The sequence below is a fragment of the Mustela erminea genome, chromosome 17 (genome assembly GCF_009829155.1).
Source record: "Mustela erminea isolate mMusErm1 chromosome 17, mMusErm1.Pri, whole genome shotgun sequence".
In the NCBI taxonomy this organism is placed as follows: Eukaryota; Metazoa; Chordata; class Mammalia; order Carnivora; family Mustelidae; genus Mustela; species Mustela erminea.
Window position 1 is genome coordinate 20,714,129 of NC_045630.1, and position 16,787 is coordinate 20,730,915.

At 34.6% G+C, this 16,787-nt stretch overlaps 1 protein-coding gene across 1 annotated transcript in view; it reads left to right on the top strand.

Annotated features, from left to right (window-relative positions):
* SWT1 (SWT1 RNA endoribonuclease homolog) overlaps positions 1–16,787 on the top strand; it is a 103,787-nt gene that overhangs the window by 35,140 nt on the left and 51,860 nt on the right. Inside the window, 4 exon segments of the mRNA XM_032318993.1 lie at positions 4,818–4,963; positions 6,655–6,818; positions 8,036–8,174; positions 12,128–12,276. Of these exon segments, the coding sequence (XP_032174884.1) occupies positions 4,818–4,963; positions 6,655–6,818; positions 8,036–8,174; positions 12,128–12,276 (598 nt within the window).

Below are 16,787 nucleotides of genomic sequence, written 5' to 3' on the forward strand. Positions count from 1 at the left end.
TGGTCAATTAATGGGTCCCGTACGATCTTTTCTTCATCTCCCCTGCCACCGTCTTTGTCCATCATGCTATTGTTCTACTTCCTTTTTGACTCGAAGACTAATTTAGGCTCTCTGCTTTCACACTTGCTCTCCTCCATTTATTCTTCAGAAAGTAATAATGGCAATTTTTCACTCTTAATTAAAAAAAGTTTCATTATGGAGAATTTCCAATGATAGTCAAAGTGAAGAAGAACTAATAAACTTCTAAGTATTCAGCTACAATTATAAAAATTCTCCCATTCTTCTGTTATCTAGATCCATTCACTCCCTGTCCCCACTTATTATTTTTATAAGGTTTTTTGTGTTTTGGGCGAAAATGTACAATATTGAAATGCACAAATCTTAACTATATGATGTTGGATATACTGGTGTAGCCTATATATATATATATATATATATATATATATATCCCTCTCAATATATAGAACACTTCTGTCTTTCCAGAAAATACTCTTAGGCCCTTTGTGCCCTTTTTCTGGTTTCTTAAGATGGAAGCTGATATCACTTGTTTGAGACTGCTGTAAATTTACCTGTTTCAGTTGCATCCCACAAATTTTGATGTTTTGTCTTATTTTCATTCAGTTCAGTATAACTGCCCTTTGATATTTAGATGTTTGTTATTTAATTCCAAATATTTGCAAATTTTCCAGTTTTCTTCTTGCTATCAGTTTGTACTTTAGTTCCACCTTGATTTGAGAACATTAATTTATATGATTTCTTTTAAATTTGTTAGTTTGCTTTATTGCCAAGAATTTGGTGAATGTTTTACATGCGTATAAAAGAATTTGCATTCTGCTTTTGTGGGTAGAGTATTCTATAAATTTCAGTTAGGTCACGTTGTTTCATAGTATTGTTCAGGTTTTCTATGATGTTACCAGTTGTCTGCTTATTCTGTGATTGTTGAGAGAGGAGTATTGAAATCTCTAACTATAATTATGGGTTTAATTCTCCTTCCAGTTCTGTTTGTTTTACTTCATGTATTATAAAACTTGGTAATAAGGTGCATACATTTGTAGGATTGTTTAGGGTTGTCTTCGGAGAACTGACCCCTTTCTCATTGTATAATGTCTTTCTCTGTTCCTGAAAGTCTTCTTTGTTTAGTATTAATACTACCATTCCAGTTTTGTTTTGGTTAGTACTTATCTGGTATATTTTTTCCCATCGACTTACTTTTAACCTGTGTCTTTACAGTAAGGTAAGTATTTTGTAGGTAGCATGTTGTTGGTACTTTATTTTTAATCCATTCTGACAACTTGTTTTTGTTTGTTTGTTTGTTTGTTTGTTTTGAGAGAGAGAGAGCACAGGCAGGGAGGGGCAGAGAGAGAGAGAAAGAGAGAATCAAGCAGCTCCACACTCAGTGTGGAGCCCAGCATGGGGCTCAATCTCACCAGCCTGAGATCATGACATGAGCTGAAATCAAGAGTTAGACACTTAACCCACTGAACCACCCAGGCGCCCCACAACGTTTCTTTTAAGTGATAAGTTTATACCACTTAAATTTAATTGGCTGGATCAAATCTACCTTTTTGCTAATTATTTTCTATTTGTTTCATCTGTTCTTTTCTTTTTCTTCCTTGAGTTAATTGTGTATTTTTTATGGTTCCACTTTATCTCCATTATTGAATATTTATACCTTTTTGAAAAAAACATTTTTTTTTTTTAAAGATTTTTTATTATTCATTTGACAGAGAGAGATCACAAGTAGGCAGAGAGACAGGCAGAGAGAGAGAGAGAGGAGGAAACAGGCTCCCTGCTGAGCAGAGAGCCTGATGCGGGACTCGATCCCAGAACCCTGGGATCATGACCTGAGCCGAAGGCAGCAGCTTAACCCACTGAGCCACCCAGGCGCCCTGAAAAAAACATTTTAATGGTTGCCCTAGATATCTTACTTGATCAAAGTTGTCTACGCTCAAATAATAATATATTGCTTCATGTTCAGTTTAAGGATCTTATAATAGTTTCTTTTTCCCATCCTTTGTGCTATCATTGTGGTATATGTTACTTTTACAGAAATGATAATAAGCACATGTTTTATTACTGTATTTGCTTTCATCATTTGACATTTAAAGCAATTAAAAATAAGAAGTGAGTATTTTAAGTTAATATTTTATTTTCATTTTTTGCACTCTTCATTATTTTTGTAGATTCAATTTCTGTCTCGTGTTATATTCCTTCTGCCTAAACAGATTTCTTTGACATGTGTGTATCTATTGGTAGTGAAATTCTTGGTTTTGTTTGTCTGATAATATCTTCATTTCTTAATTTATTTTTGAAAGATATTTTTGCTGGATATACAGTTCTGGGTTGGCTTTTTTTCCCTTTCAATATTTTAAAGAGGTCACTCCCTTTTCTTCTAGTTTGTATGGTTTCTGATAAGAAGTCTGATGTAAATGTTATCTTTGTTCCTCTATGTAGGTAATGTGCCTTTTTTTTTTTTTTTTTTACTTTCTGCTTTCAAGGGCTTTTCTTTGTCTTTTGCTTTTGCAGTTTATTTTAACAGTTTTTAGCAGATATATCCAGGTGTGTGTGTGTGTGTGTGTGTGTGTGTGTGTGTGTGTGTGTGTGTGTGTGGTGGTGGTGGTAGGGAAATGGGTAGAGAAGAATTTATCCTGGTTGATGTTCTCTGAGCTTCTTGGATCTCTGGTTTCCTGTTTGTCTTCGGTTTTAGATAATTCTCAGCCACTATTTCTTCAAATGTTTCTTCTGCCCATTCCCTCTTTTCTACTTCACGTATTATAGAATTATACTATAGTAGCCAGTTTCCAAGATGACCCCAATGATTCTTGCCTCTTAGTGTTAATGCCCTTGTGTAGGCCCCTCTTGCATTGATTGTACTTAGGGTTGGTTGTACCAGTAACATACTGTCATTATCAGATTAGGTTAGAAAAATTAGGAATTAGGTGAGAAAAATTAGGAACACTGGGACTTCCTTTTCAGGAACTCTCTTGCTTTCTCCTCTCTCAAATCATTTGTTTTGTGGAAGCAAGCTGCCATTCAGTGAACAGCCCAATGGATTAGACCTGCGTGGTGAGTAACTGAAGCCTCCAGCCAAGAGTCTCGTGAATGAGTGTCAATTAAACCTTGAGATAGCTGCAACTCTAGCAACAGCATGTTTCAGCCTTTTGAGAGACCCTGAACCAGAACCAACCAGTCAGGCTGCTCCCAGATTTCTGACTCTTAGAAGCTGTGTGAGATAATGTTTGTTTTAAGCTGCTGAGTTTGGGGATAATTTGTTACACAGTAATAGATACATAATATAAGCATGTATGTTGGATTGTTTGATATTGTCCTACAGCTGCTGGATTTAAAAAAAAAAAAAGAAACTTTATTCTCTTTTTATTTCAGTTTGGGTAATTTCTTTTGACCTGTCTTCAAGTTTGTAATTTCTTTCCTTGCCTATGTCAGTTCTGCCGTGGAGCCTGTTTTAAAGACCTTCTTCATTTCTGTTACTGTGGCTTTTTTTTTTTTTTAATTGCTAGCAGTCACATTTAATTTTCATCTGTGCTGAAATTGCCCATGTAATTTTACATGATATTCACCTTTTCCACTAGCGCCTTTAACAAATTTAATCAGAATTATTTAAAATTCCCTATCAGATCACTTCAACATCTGTGTCATATCTAAGTCTAGTTCAGTTGATTGCTTTGTCTCTTGGTAGCATGTTGTGTTTTTTTTTTCTGGGTAGAATTTATACGCAAATTTTAAGGTTCACATGTTCCGTGGCTTCCTCCCTTCTTCAGTTCCCTACTTAAATTTTTGTCTGCTCTGGCTAGTCCTGAACATCGTCTTCTGACATTCCAAATTACTGTGGCTGTGCTTTCTGTTGTAGCCATTGATGAATTAGAGAATGAATGCCCTTGGGCAAAGAGATAGAACCATGTAGCTCTTACCGAAGCAGTACCTCTGTATTGAGGGTAAGCTTCCCTCCAGCTCCTGCCTTCATTTTATTTCTCCTGAGTGCCTTCAGATAGGCTTTTTTTTTTTTTTTTGTCCACATTTTCTAATCCTCATCAGTGGGAAGATTAGTCTAATCAATTTACTCTACCATTAGCAAAATCTGGAAATCTGTTGGATTTCAGAACAGCAATTAATAAACACAGATCTGATCATGTCACTTACCCACTGAAGCCCTTAAATCTTTCCATTATTAATGCCCTTGGCTTTCTCTGTAGCCACATAAACTGGTCTCATGCACTATGCTGTAATCATACTTCCTTCTTTCAGGAAATAGCAAATTCTCACCATTTGTCTTATGTTCACTGTTAGTAAATTTGTAATTGCCTTCTACGTGGAAATTATTTCTCTTTGGCTCTCTGTTTATTTCTTTTCGGATGATCGTATTCCTATGTTCAAATCCAGCTTCAACTTACAGGTACAATTTTGGGCAAGTTACTTAACCTCTTTACACCTCAGTTTTTCATTTCTGAAAGGGAAATAAAAATGATACCAGTACTACCTATAAGGTTTACTGTGAGAATTGGATGGATTGACTATACACACACACAAACACACACACACACACACAAACACACACACACTTAGAACAGTGTCTGGTATCAGGAAAACACTCATATATAATAATTATTATTTTCAGATATTCATATGCTGTGACTCTACTGTGTGTTAATTCCTTTATCTTCTCTGTTTTAAAAAACTTATCCTTTGTTAATATACATGTTGAGATCACCCACCTCTGATTAGATCCAATGTGTTTTGAGATGCCATGTGATTTATCTTATAAAAAATAAAATATTTTTTCCTCCTAACCCCAACCTTAGGGATGATAGAAATTTAAGAAACAAAGGCCTAATAAGTGGTGTGAAGTCACTCAGTAAAGAAGAATTGAGTGCAGAGTTATTAAACTTATCTCTGAACACAGATGTATGTCATCAGCCTTGTATATCTAAACAACAATTGAAAGCAGGTAGTATTCTTACTACAAATAATTAGAAATATATCTTTTATGTATCGCCATTATTGATAACAATTGGGATTAATAGTAAATTTTCATCTTGTACGTTTAAAATGACATTGAAATATTTGCCGGCACACAGATGGTTAGAAATAAATGAAAATAGAAAGAAGGAAAGAAAGAGGGACAGAGAGAAAAAAAGAAATGAAAATTACAATGGTAATCCAAAAGAACACAGTTAACATTATTGTCTTCTACATATGCTCTTACAAATTTGAATTTTTGTCCATACACTTGCATACATTTTTACATGTTTATAATCACCATGCACAGGCTATTTTGTACCTTTAAATTAATAGTAGCTACAAGAATATACAGGAAATATTCATTCAAAGTGGAGAGAAATTTTTAGCTTCCTATTCATAACCTTCTATTAATGCAATAAAAAACTGAGTAATAGGAGTTCGAAAGACTTAAATAATAGTTTTATTTTATTTTATTTAAGATTTTATTTATGTATTTGGCAGACAGAGATCACAAGTAGGGAGAGGCAGGCAGAGAGAGAGAGGAAGGGAAGCAGGCTCCCTGCCGAGCAGAGAGCCCAGTGTGATGCAGGGCTTGGTCCCAGGACACTGGAATCATGACCTGAGCCCAAGGCAGAGGCTTTGAGCCACCCAGGTGTCCCTAATAGTTTTATTTTTAATTTTAAACTAATACTTAAGAAAAGTGAAGGTAGTATAATTGTTTTATTATTATTTTTTTTTAACCAGAATAATCTGTCCTATAGCTTGGTATTTGATGGAATGTTACATTAAATTTGACATAATTTAAAAATACATTCCAACCTTTCTCCCTGTGTTGGCAAAATAAATATTGAAGTCTTTACTATTATATGTACTTTTTATGTGTAATTGTATTAAGATTCACATATATAGTACTACTGCTACTTATCTTTTTGGTAATAAGATGTCTTTTGTCATAATGTTCAAAATGACATTTAGATGGAGGAAGAGGATGTTTTAGTTTATGGTGTTTCAGGGGTAACATGCTTTTGTTGTCCATTCTGTTGCTATCACTTTAAGTCCTCAGTTGGTATTTGTAGAGATAAGCCACTTAATATTTTGCATTTTGCCATAAAGAAATTGCTGTTGTCTTCAGGTATCAAAATAGTAATGTTAGTGAAATGATAATCAATTGAAATAATGAATATTTACTTTAAAAGTGTTGGCATAAAGGTAGTTAAATGAGAAATTTTGGTTCTTTCAAAACAATTTACTGATGAGACCTACAATTTTTTGGAAGAAACAGTTATGTTTGGAAGAAAACACACTTTGATCCATAATTGTTCATTTTCTATTATCGATTGATGAAAAGCATTTTCCTTTTTTTGAGAATAATAAAACTAAAATTATGGTTAAAACATTACACATTTCCTAAATTTGTTTTAGCAAAAAAGATTTTGTTGCCTTTTGTTATTTTGCTAATGTGATGTATTTATGTTGTATCTAAGACAACTATTCTACAGATACATGTTTCTAAATACTGTCTAAAGAAGTGAAGTATTGGTTTGGTTTCTGTGTAATTCAGATACTAATTATATGCATAAAATGTTTATTATTTATGGCCAAATACCAGTTATATATGTAAAATATTTACTGTTCTATTGGTGTCTTAAATAAAACCTATAACTATTTATTTTAAAGAAGCAACACTGTTAGAAGAGAGCTATAAGGAAGAAACTCCACATTCTGGACGACCCATTATACTTGAAAGCATTATATCGGATCTTGAAAAATCTCTTGGAACAGCTTTATCTTCAATATTAGAAACAGAAATGAAAATTGCTTTTGGAAACCTTTGGATGGAGGTGATCATTTTAACTCTATTAGTTGAAAATTTCTGTTTCATTGCTAAAGATTTATGACCTTATCTTAGGAAATATGACTTGTATAAAATGTGTAAGCTTCATTGGGATGATCTATAACCCATTATTTTTTAATAGTTTTTGAAATAACTTCTTGAACATTAAATGATAGACATTTCCTAAAGATTAGAAATGGTATTTTATCATTTATTCTTTTTCAGTGAACAAGTATTTATTAGGTTTTTACTGTGTGTCAGGCACATTGCCCCCATGGAGCTTAATTTGAATTCAGAAAAACTTCTATCTTCTGTAGTTTTTTTGAATTAGACTGTCTACTATAGGGAATTCGCATAGCAATATGTATTCAGAAAAGAAGTGTATATTTTGGCTTAAGTCATATAAATATGAGAATCAAAGTATAAAAATGATCATTATTAGCAAGACAGTTTATATTTTCTAGATTCATATCTTTTCTGCAATCAGTAAAATAATGCGTTTGGCCAAAATGGTCTTTTTAGTTTAGTTAATGTTTGTTTGCTGTTCACATCTATAGCCAGGAGAAATGTGGTTCAGTGAGATTCTACTACTTTTAATGTGGTTATTTGCTGTTTTATTGTATTATCAAGTACTGAACTAAAATGATGAGAAATAATCAGAAGATTCTAGGAGGGTTGACCTAAATTGGATATGTTATAATATCCATAGGAAAGTCATTGCATATGAATGATTCAAAACCGGATGCACTGACATCTTGTAATATTAACTGATTAATCTCCTTTATAAACATGTCTTTGCAGGGGTGTAGCCAGAGTTAATGGTAGTTGACATCTTTCTGTATAGATTTTCCTGCAGCTATGTGAACTAATTAGATCGATTTCTTCCTAGAATTGACTATGTTGGAAAGTAAATTGTCCATCTTTTCTGATTGAAACTATCTTCTGATTAAAACAGTGCTTTTGCTTTGCACACATGCACATTTTGTTTTGCACATAGTTTCTAAAACTATAAGGATTAATACTAATATGAATTTTACAGAAATAATTTGCAATGGAATTAGCACTTTAAGATTATGATTGGCTTTGAACAAAACATCTTTTAATTTAAAAAGAACCCAACTATTTTGCCCAGAAATGTATGTAGGAATGCCTTAATAGGTACTTTTAAATAATAGGATTAATAAATAAATTAGTAGGTGGTAATTATTTCAAAATACTTTTTAGATGCTGTACTTGAAACCACCATGGACTCTAATTCATTTATTACAGTGCTTTAGAAAACATTGGTTGGCTGTATTTGGATTAGTTATGGAGAAGAACTTGCTTTTAACCATTGAGAGCCTATATGAAAATCTCTCTAAAGGTATGATTTTTTTTTTTTTGTCTTCAGCAATGTTATGTTAAAGTTGATATATTCCATGGAATGTGAAGATGAATTATTAAGAAACTTGTCCATTATTTTTTAATCATTTATACTTCTGATTTCTAAAGGGAGTTTGTGGCAGCTGCATGAATGGACCCAGGTCACAGAGCTTATGACTATTCATGGTATCACTCTTGATGTTCCTAGACATAGTGAATATATTATTTTTTATAATGTTTGAAATGCTTTAAAACCATATTTTACAGTTTATTAGGTATATAAATAACATTTAGATTTTTTGGAAACAGTTTTATTTATTTATTTGACAGAGAGAGAGCAAGCACAAGCAGGGGGAGCTGCAGAGGGAATGGGAGAAGCAGGCTCTCCACCCGCCAGGAAACCTGGTGCAGGGCTGGATCCCAGGACTCTGGGGTTATGATCTGAGCTGAAGGCCGATGCTTAAGCCACTGAATCACCCAGGTGCTCCTAAAATTTAGATTTTTAAAAAATTTCTTACTGTGGGGGCACCTGGGTGGCTCAGTGGGTTAAGCTTCTGTCTTCGGCTCAGGTCATGATCCCAGGGTCCTGGGATGGAGCCCCACATGGGGCTCTCTGCTCCACAGGGAGCCTGCTTCCCCCTCTCCCTCTCCCTGCCTCTCTGCTTACTTGTGATCTCTCTCTCTATGTCAAATAAATAAGTAAAATCTTAAAAAAAAAAAAATTTCTTACTGCGTTAAAATTTCTTACTTTTGTTAACACACAGACTTTGACCACATTTCATGTACTAATTTTAGAAGTAGTGTATCAAAGTACCTACCTAAAATATATGATAAAGGAATAGGATGAAAAAGTTTCTCTGCTAAGAAGAAAAAGATGGGAAAAGCACTGTTGGAATGTTATGAAAGCCCATGTTTTATGATTAGACTAACCCTGAGAAGTTAAGTGATATATCCAAAGTCAGACAACTGGATTTTTCTTGCTATACCTTTAAAAAGCAAAGTTCAGATGTAACAATTACTAGGATGTTCAGTTGGTCCTTGACTTTTTTGAACTTCTGACATGAAGTGATCTATTTATTTTAATGTATTATTTATATCTTGTCTACTTTTGAAAAATAACCGTGAGTATGAGAGGGCCATTAAGTAACAACCTGAGCACAAGATGGTTTTAAGCCAAGTTTAAAGTCACAAGAGTCAGGTAATGAAGAATAAGAAAGATAATTTTACCATAAAACATGTGCAAACAATTATTACAAAACTTGAACACGAATTTTAACACTAAGCATCCTGGAAGCTAAAAAGGAAACATATTCTATGGGAGGTAGAGCACAACCCTCTATCCTTCCCGTGAAATCTAAGTTTTTGGAAAATGTTTTGTATTTTTGAAGAGTGCCTCAGGGGATTTCAAGCACCTGGTTTGGTGCCTTATGACTTTTAAAAGTTACTAATTTGGGGGCACCTGGATGGCTCAGTTGTTAAGCATCTGCCTTCTGCTCAGGTCATGATGCCAGGGTTCTGGGATTGAGCCCCACATTGGGCTCCCTGCTCTTCGAGAGGCCTGCTTTTCCCTCTCCCACTCTCCCTGCTGGTGTTTCCTGTTCTTGCTCTCTCTCTGTCAAATAAATACAAATAAAATCTTCAAAAAAATAAAAAATAAATGTAATAGTTACTAATTTTTAAGTTAAAGACATTTCCAGGCATTATCTTTAACAATAGAAGTTATTTATAAGTGATATTATATGAAATATGGAATGACTTATTGGATGCCTCTTCGGAGCACTTTTACAAGGTATATAGAAACATTTTCCATTACCTTGAATGGAAGCATAATTTAGTTGGTTCAATCAAAAGGGAAAGTTCCTAAATCATAAATGATCTTGAGCAAGATTCAGTTTTAATAAGGTATATCTAGTTGCCATGTTCCATTTTTCTCTTTTTCTAGGGATGGGCAGTGTTTGTCTTGTGCACACAGCTTAGAGATTGTAGGCAGCAGTTCTAACAGGGAATAGGAGAGAAGTGAAGAGATGATCACTTCCTTTTGCTCAAAATTCATTTTTGGAATCATTGTGTGCATAGTTATTGATCCTTGTTCTAGAAAAATCTGATGCCTAATGTTTACTGACTTGTAAAGAATATATAATAGAATTATAAAAGCCTCTTCTGCCCTAAAGTAATTTTGAGTTAGGAAAATCACAGTTTATGATTTTGTTTACTGTCTTTTAAGAGTATCCTCGGCTGTTGAATTATGTATATGCAGTTAGCTTCAGTTAACTTCTAAAGAAGAGATTCTTAGATCAGTTCATAGAAAATGTGTAAAATGTGTAAAATGTGTAAAATGATTAGTAGCTCTTTTTGATTTTGTTATACATATTAACTTTAGTCTAAGTGATTGTTGACCTTATATAAGCATTAAAGTATTTCAACCATGTAGATTCCTTTTTATGTTGTGTCTGGGTACGGAATTTATCATTATTTCCCTTTAGCACAAAACCTTAGAAAGACTTCTTCTAAGACAGAGATCAAATGATTAATTCAGGGACATAAGCCCTATTGAACATTGACTACATACTTATAGAAGATGTGCCCAATTTCTCCTTAGGAGATTTACTGGGTTCATCAGATCTACTTCTGTCCTATATGCAGCATCTCTTATCTGTCTTTTCCCACAGGAATTTAAACTAGTCATTGCATTTAAAAATAACTAAGTGCTTCCTAAGGAAATATACTTTTCTGTCTTCGTTTGATAAAGGGGAAGCCAGAAGTCTGACTACAGCCATCACATTAGATTAGAATTTCTGAATATTGTATAATTAATTATTAAAATCTACTTTTTATTTTCATTTGACCTTTCAGTATTTCTATGCAAATATTTGTATAAGTGATAACAGAGTTTTTAAAACTCATAGTGCCAGCAAAAAACCATGCTGGTATTTCAGAACATAGAATAGTTTCTGAAACTGTGAACATTAAAAGAAAACAGGGCGCCTGGGTGGCTCAGTTGGTTAAGTTCTGCTTTCGGCTCAGGTCATGATCTCAGGGTCCTCCTGAGGGAGTCTGCTTCTCTCTCTCTCTCTCTGTCTCCCCCCCCCCCCCCCCCCCCCCCCGCTTGTGCTCTCTCTCTGTGTGTGTGTCAAATAAATAAAACATTTAGAAAAAATAAAACACATTGTATCATGTTTATTTGAAATGCCCTTGAGAACTGGTGTATAGTGCTCTACTCTAATAATGGAAAGATTTCTTCTGTTCTAAGCTTTGGTGACATTAGAAATTTGCTTAACTTCATTGTTGATAACTTAAAATCTTTGAAATCGTTGTCACCACCTCTCCTAATTGGCTTGAGAATTTAAGGTAAGTAAGATTAGTTGAAAAAAAATTGTTACACCTTTGAATTATTTTTTGTAGATTCACTCACTTTGCTAATTTTTAAGGAAAATATTCTGCTAGCTTGTGTTGCCCACAACCCACCGTTACCCAAATTATTTATATTTTTCTAAAGTTGTGTTAGTTGTGTTGTGCAGAGAGAGGAAAGATTATTTTCAACAAATCTAGTATTACATTTGTTGTAATGGAATTGGAAGGCAAATCACTACATGATTAACTGAGTTGGTTATGAGAAATACTGCATGTAACTTACATACTGCCAAGTGAGTTTTCTGATGCCCTCCATAGTCATCTGTATGAAACAAGATCTGCCTTGAAACTCTGCAGTTTAACTTGTTTGGTAATTCTGTCTTCTGAAGAATACAGAGTACCCAAATCAACTCCAAGAACATTCTTTTGCTAAATTTAATTGTAATGCTTTTTATGCCAGAGAGGGAGAAGAGGAGTGGTGTGTAGGCGTAAATGTATACTTTTCTTAAATTTCATAATTAACATTAGATTGGTTTTCCAAAGACATTTTTGCATCGAATACTCATTCTTACCTATTTTTTCCTTCTTAATTTCTCTTACCAGCTAACAATGCAGTGGATTTTACAACATTGAAATTTCTGCTTCAGGATTCTAAAAGTTTGCTACACGCTTTCAGTACACGATCAAATTATGATGGTATTCTTCCACGGGCCTTTGCTCAAGTCAGTGAACTACTTCAAACCTTTGCAGAGGTAAGATGTCTTTGGAATGCAATTTAGAGTAGCTAATGACATAACGTTCTAAGAATGTTTTAGCAGACAACAGAGGTAAAGGATATTTTAATTCTACTTATTTTAACACATGAATGGCATTAAGTGATTATTAAGTGAATTGAAGGGTAAATAAGCAATTCTTATTGCAAGTTATAAAACACATCCTCTTATTGGAAGCACTGTTACAGCAGTTGTTGGAATTTTATATTATTTCATTTATGGATGGACGCAAGCTATGCCTTGTTTGCAAGCTTATTTCCCAGTGCCTCAGACAAGTGGATCACAGCATTGATCAGAATACTTTTGGAAGTTTTTTTTTTTTTTAAAGATGCAGATGCCAAGCCTCTCTCAAACCTTACTGAATCAAACTTCTGGTAGTGGTACCCAGGAATACTGTTCGTTTTTTATTTTGAAATAATTTGAAACTTACAGAAAAGTTGCAAGAAGAGTTCAGAGGATTCGGTATATATCCTTTACCCAGATCCCCCAGTGTTACCCGTTTTTCACATTTGCTTTATTGTTTTCTCTGCCTGCCTGCCTATCTATCTGCTTATCTAGCCACATTTTTTTCCTGAACTGTTTAGGAGTATGTTGCAAGTACAATGCTCCTCTATCCCTAAATACTTTCATATATTTCCTAGAGAACAAGGATATCTTACGTAACTAGTATAATTAATCAGGGAATTAGTATTGGTATAATACAATGATCTAATCTGTAGACCTTATTCAGACTTTGGCAACTCACCTACCAATTTTTTTAAACAATCTCTGCATGTGACCCTTATGCAGTCAGTCTAGCACTGATGCCTTTTTACCTCTTTTAAATTAACTCTGTAAGTTTTGTCTCTGGTAATACTCTATTTCTGCAGCCTTCTAATTTCAAATCTAGAAGATTCTGGGAGTTTTATATGTCAGAAACAGGTCAAAAACTCAGTATCACCATTATTAGATATAAGACATTAATGGCACTTAATTTTTTTTTAAGATTTTATTTATTTATTTGACAGAGAGATCACAAGTAGGCAGAGAGGCAGGCAGAGAGAGAGAGGAGGAAGCAGGGGCTTGATCCCAGGACCCTAAGATCATGACCTGAGTTATAGGCAGAGGCTTAACCGACTGAGCCACCCAGGCGCCCCTAGACATTAATGGTACACACATATATATATACACACACACACATATATATGTGTGTATACACACACACACACACACACACACACATATATATATATATATATATATATATATAAATCACCATTTTTTTTTTCTTCTGTGTTATGCGGTTGACCAGGTTTTTGCCTGTGGTGTTTCAAGGTCACAGTTCCCACTACCTGTGAAGTAATGAAAGGATTAGATGATACTAAAATTCATCATAGCTGATAGGGAAAGACTTAGGTACTTAAGAGAGCATCTCATGAAGTAAAAGAAGCATCTTTTTTTTTTTTATAAACTAATAAATATGTGGTTGAACTGCGAAAAAATTGATTTAAGGGGTGAAATGATCTTTTGGGTTAAGCTGACTAAAACCTTAGCAGTTGTATTTTTCCATGGCAAATGTGACTTTGAGAACCATCTGTAGGAAAGAATGGACTTGGATATATAGAGGATTGCAGCTTGAGTCTGTTCTTGAATTGTGTAGGGAACCATATATTAGCCTTTCCCATCACATAATTAAGCCCTGAACCCCATCTTTAGTGAAAACAAACGAAAAATTCAGGTTACTCATAGGTTTATCAGTCTTTGAATTAGGATTATTGAAAATAAAAAAAAAATTAGGACTGATTGCGATAAAAACAACAACAAATGTCCAGATTTAAGGTTCTTTCATCAGTTGGAAACCAAGAGATGGGAGTTACCATGAAACTGTGGCATGAAAACTTAGTGGTATCAGATAATAGTGTGCCAACTGTATGTTGTCCACTGAATAGTTAATTGAATTTTTATTTATTCTTGGATTCTGATTTTCCAGTTGCTGCATTAGCGAGAGTCCTGAAGCCCATTGATGAAGAATCTACATCCTCATTAGTGCTTTTTCCTCAACACCTGGCATTAGTGTGATTGCTTGAAACCTATGCTGTTCCATGATTAGAACTCTGAAGTGTTGCTAATTCATTGTCTAAGTCAGCCAGGAACTATGTGATTTAGCTTGGGCTTTTAAAATACACTCAGTAGGAGTCATTTTGTAGAATGCATTAGATTTGGTTTATGACCTAAATATTTATTCCTGCCTATCTCAGTAACTGGAGCAACAAATAGATTACCTCCAGAGACAGTGTATCTAAATACAGTAATTGTTAAATTAAAAAAAAAAAAAAAAGGCCCCAAACTTAATGAACTTAATGTACCAAGTGTAGAAAATCAGGAAAAGAGGAATATTCACTTGTTTACTTCTGAAAAGGCTTGTGAGAAAACAAAGCAGAGAGTCAACCAAAATGATCATTTTCTAGATATTTATATAAACGGGGTGGGAACAGGAAAAGGATATATACATTTTTTCTTTGATAAGCCTTCCAACCAAAAAAATAAGGCTTGCTCTGCCAGGATGATAGAATAATTAAAGTCAGCCTTATGTCCAAGGAGCCTCATCCTAAGTAGATGTGTTTTGGGTTTTTTTTTTTTTTCTTCTTTAAGTTCTGTTTTGTTTTCAGGGACAGAGAATGGGTTAAGGGAGCAGAGGGAGAGGGAGAGAATCTTCAGCAGACTGCACCCTCAACGTGGAGCCCAACATGGGGCTCAACTCACGACCCTGAGATCGTGACCTGAGCTGAAATCAAGAGTTGGACGCTTAACTGACTGAGCCACCGGGTGCCCCTGACTAGCTGTGTTTTAAACCTCTGATTAATTAACCTCTCGGAGCCTAATTTCTTCTTTTATGAAATGAGAATAATAATCTGTGCCTCAGAACTGTCATGAGAATTAAATAAATTAATACTTTTAAAGCATTGAGTGCCTGGCACTAGTAAGCACTGTGTAGGTGTTTCGGAAAGACATCTATCTGCATAGTTGCGTACACTAATATATGAGAGCTGAGGAAACGAGCAGTATGTGGTGATCAAAAAAATATATCTCGGAACAAAATATGTCTTTCCATCCATGTATATTTATTAAGTGCATAGTTAATGTAAATAGGGAAAAACAGGAGGAATAACATTCTTTTTTCTTCCTGCTCCCAAAGATAGAAAAGGGGAAGATTTACTTTTATTGTTGGAGAGAGATCAGAAGCCCATTCAGAGTCAGATTCCTGAAGGTCAGGTTCTATTTATGAGTCTTACCAGCTGGGTGACTTTGTACGAGTTATTGACCCGAAAATATGGATAATCATAGTATCTGTTTCACAGGGCAGTTCTGAGGATTAAATGAGCTAATAGATACAAAGTTTTTAGAAAGTTCCTATGCGTAAGAAATGCTCAATAAATAGTTATTTCCAGTAGTGTTGGAACTTTTTTATTTTTTAATTAACATGAAACTAACAACCCATCAGCTAACCTTGAAATCATACTGTTATCAATAAGGAAGCTTAGGGAAATGGAATGATTTTATTTAAGTTACAGTAGAGCCAGGACAAAAAAACCCCAAGTTTTAAATGTCATAAAGTTTTTTTCATTCTATCAGAGGTTTTTTTCCACTTAATATTTTCCCCGAAGGTGATTTAAAAAAAATTATTTGAATCAATAATATAGCTCTTATACTCTGTTCAGTATCTTTAATTATCAATATTTAAAATATACTCAGGTCTGCATTCTTAAGTACTTGTACGTTGGCCATGGTGTTTACTACACTGACTCCTTCCAACAATTACCAAACTTCTTCTTTTTTTTTTTTTTTTTAAAGATTTTATTTATTTATTTGACAGACAGAGATCACAGGTAGGTAGAGAGGCTGGCGCAGAGAGAGAGAGAGAGGGAAGCAGGCTCCCTGCTGAGCAGAGAGCCCGATGCGGGACTCGATCCCAGGACCCCGAGATCATGACCTGAGCCGAAGGCAGCGGCTTAACCCACTGAGCCACCCAGGCGCCCAATTACCAAACTTCTTAAAGAGCGATCTGTTAACCCTTGTTTGTTTCTTTACTCATTTCCGACTTAATCCTTTACAAGTAGAATTCTGCCTCTATATTCTGTTAGGTGAATTAGGTTATCATTGATCCAACCCACCATTTTCTCCCTCTTTCTGGTTTCTCAGCCTTTCTCAGCACTTGATATAGTCCACTCTTTTTTTCCTGAAACTTACCTCTTTGGGCTTCTCTTGCTTTCGAGTACTTCTGACTCTTCCCATATCTTGTCAGTCTCTCTTTTTCTTCTTGCTAATTTCCTCCCTTCCTCCTTTAATTTGTCTAGCTTTCACTACCTTCTCCTCCCCCTCCCTCTTCTCCTCCTCCTCCTCCTCCTTTTTCTGTTTTTGCTATTTTCTCTCTAACAATCTCATCTACCTCTGAGGTTTGTCTGCATGGGAATGAGTCCCAGCTTTATCTTTTGAGCTACAAATCTGCATAT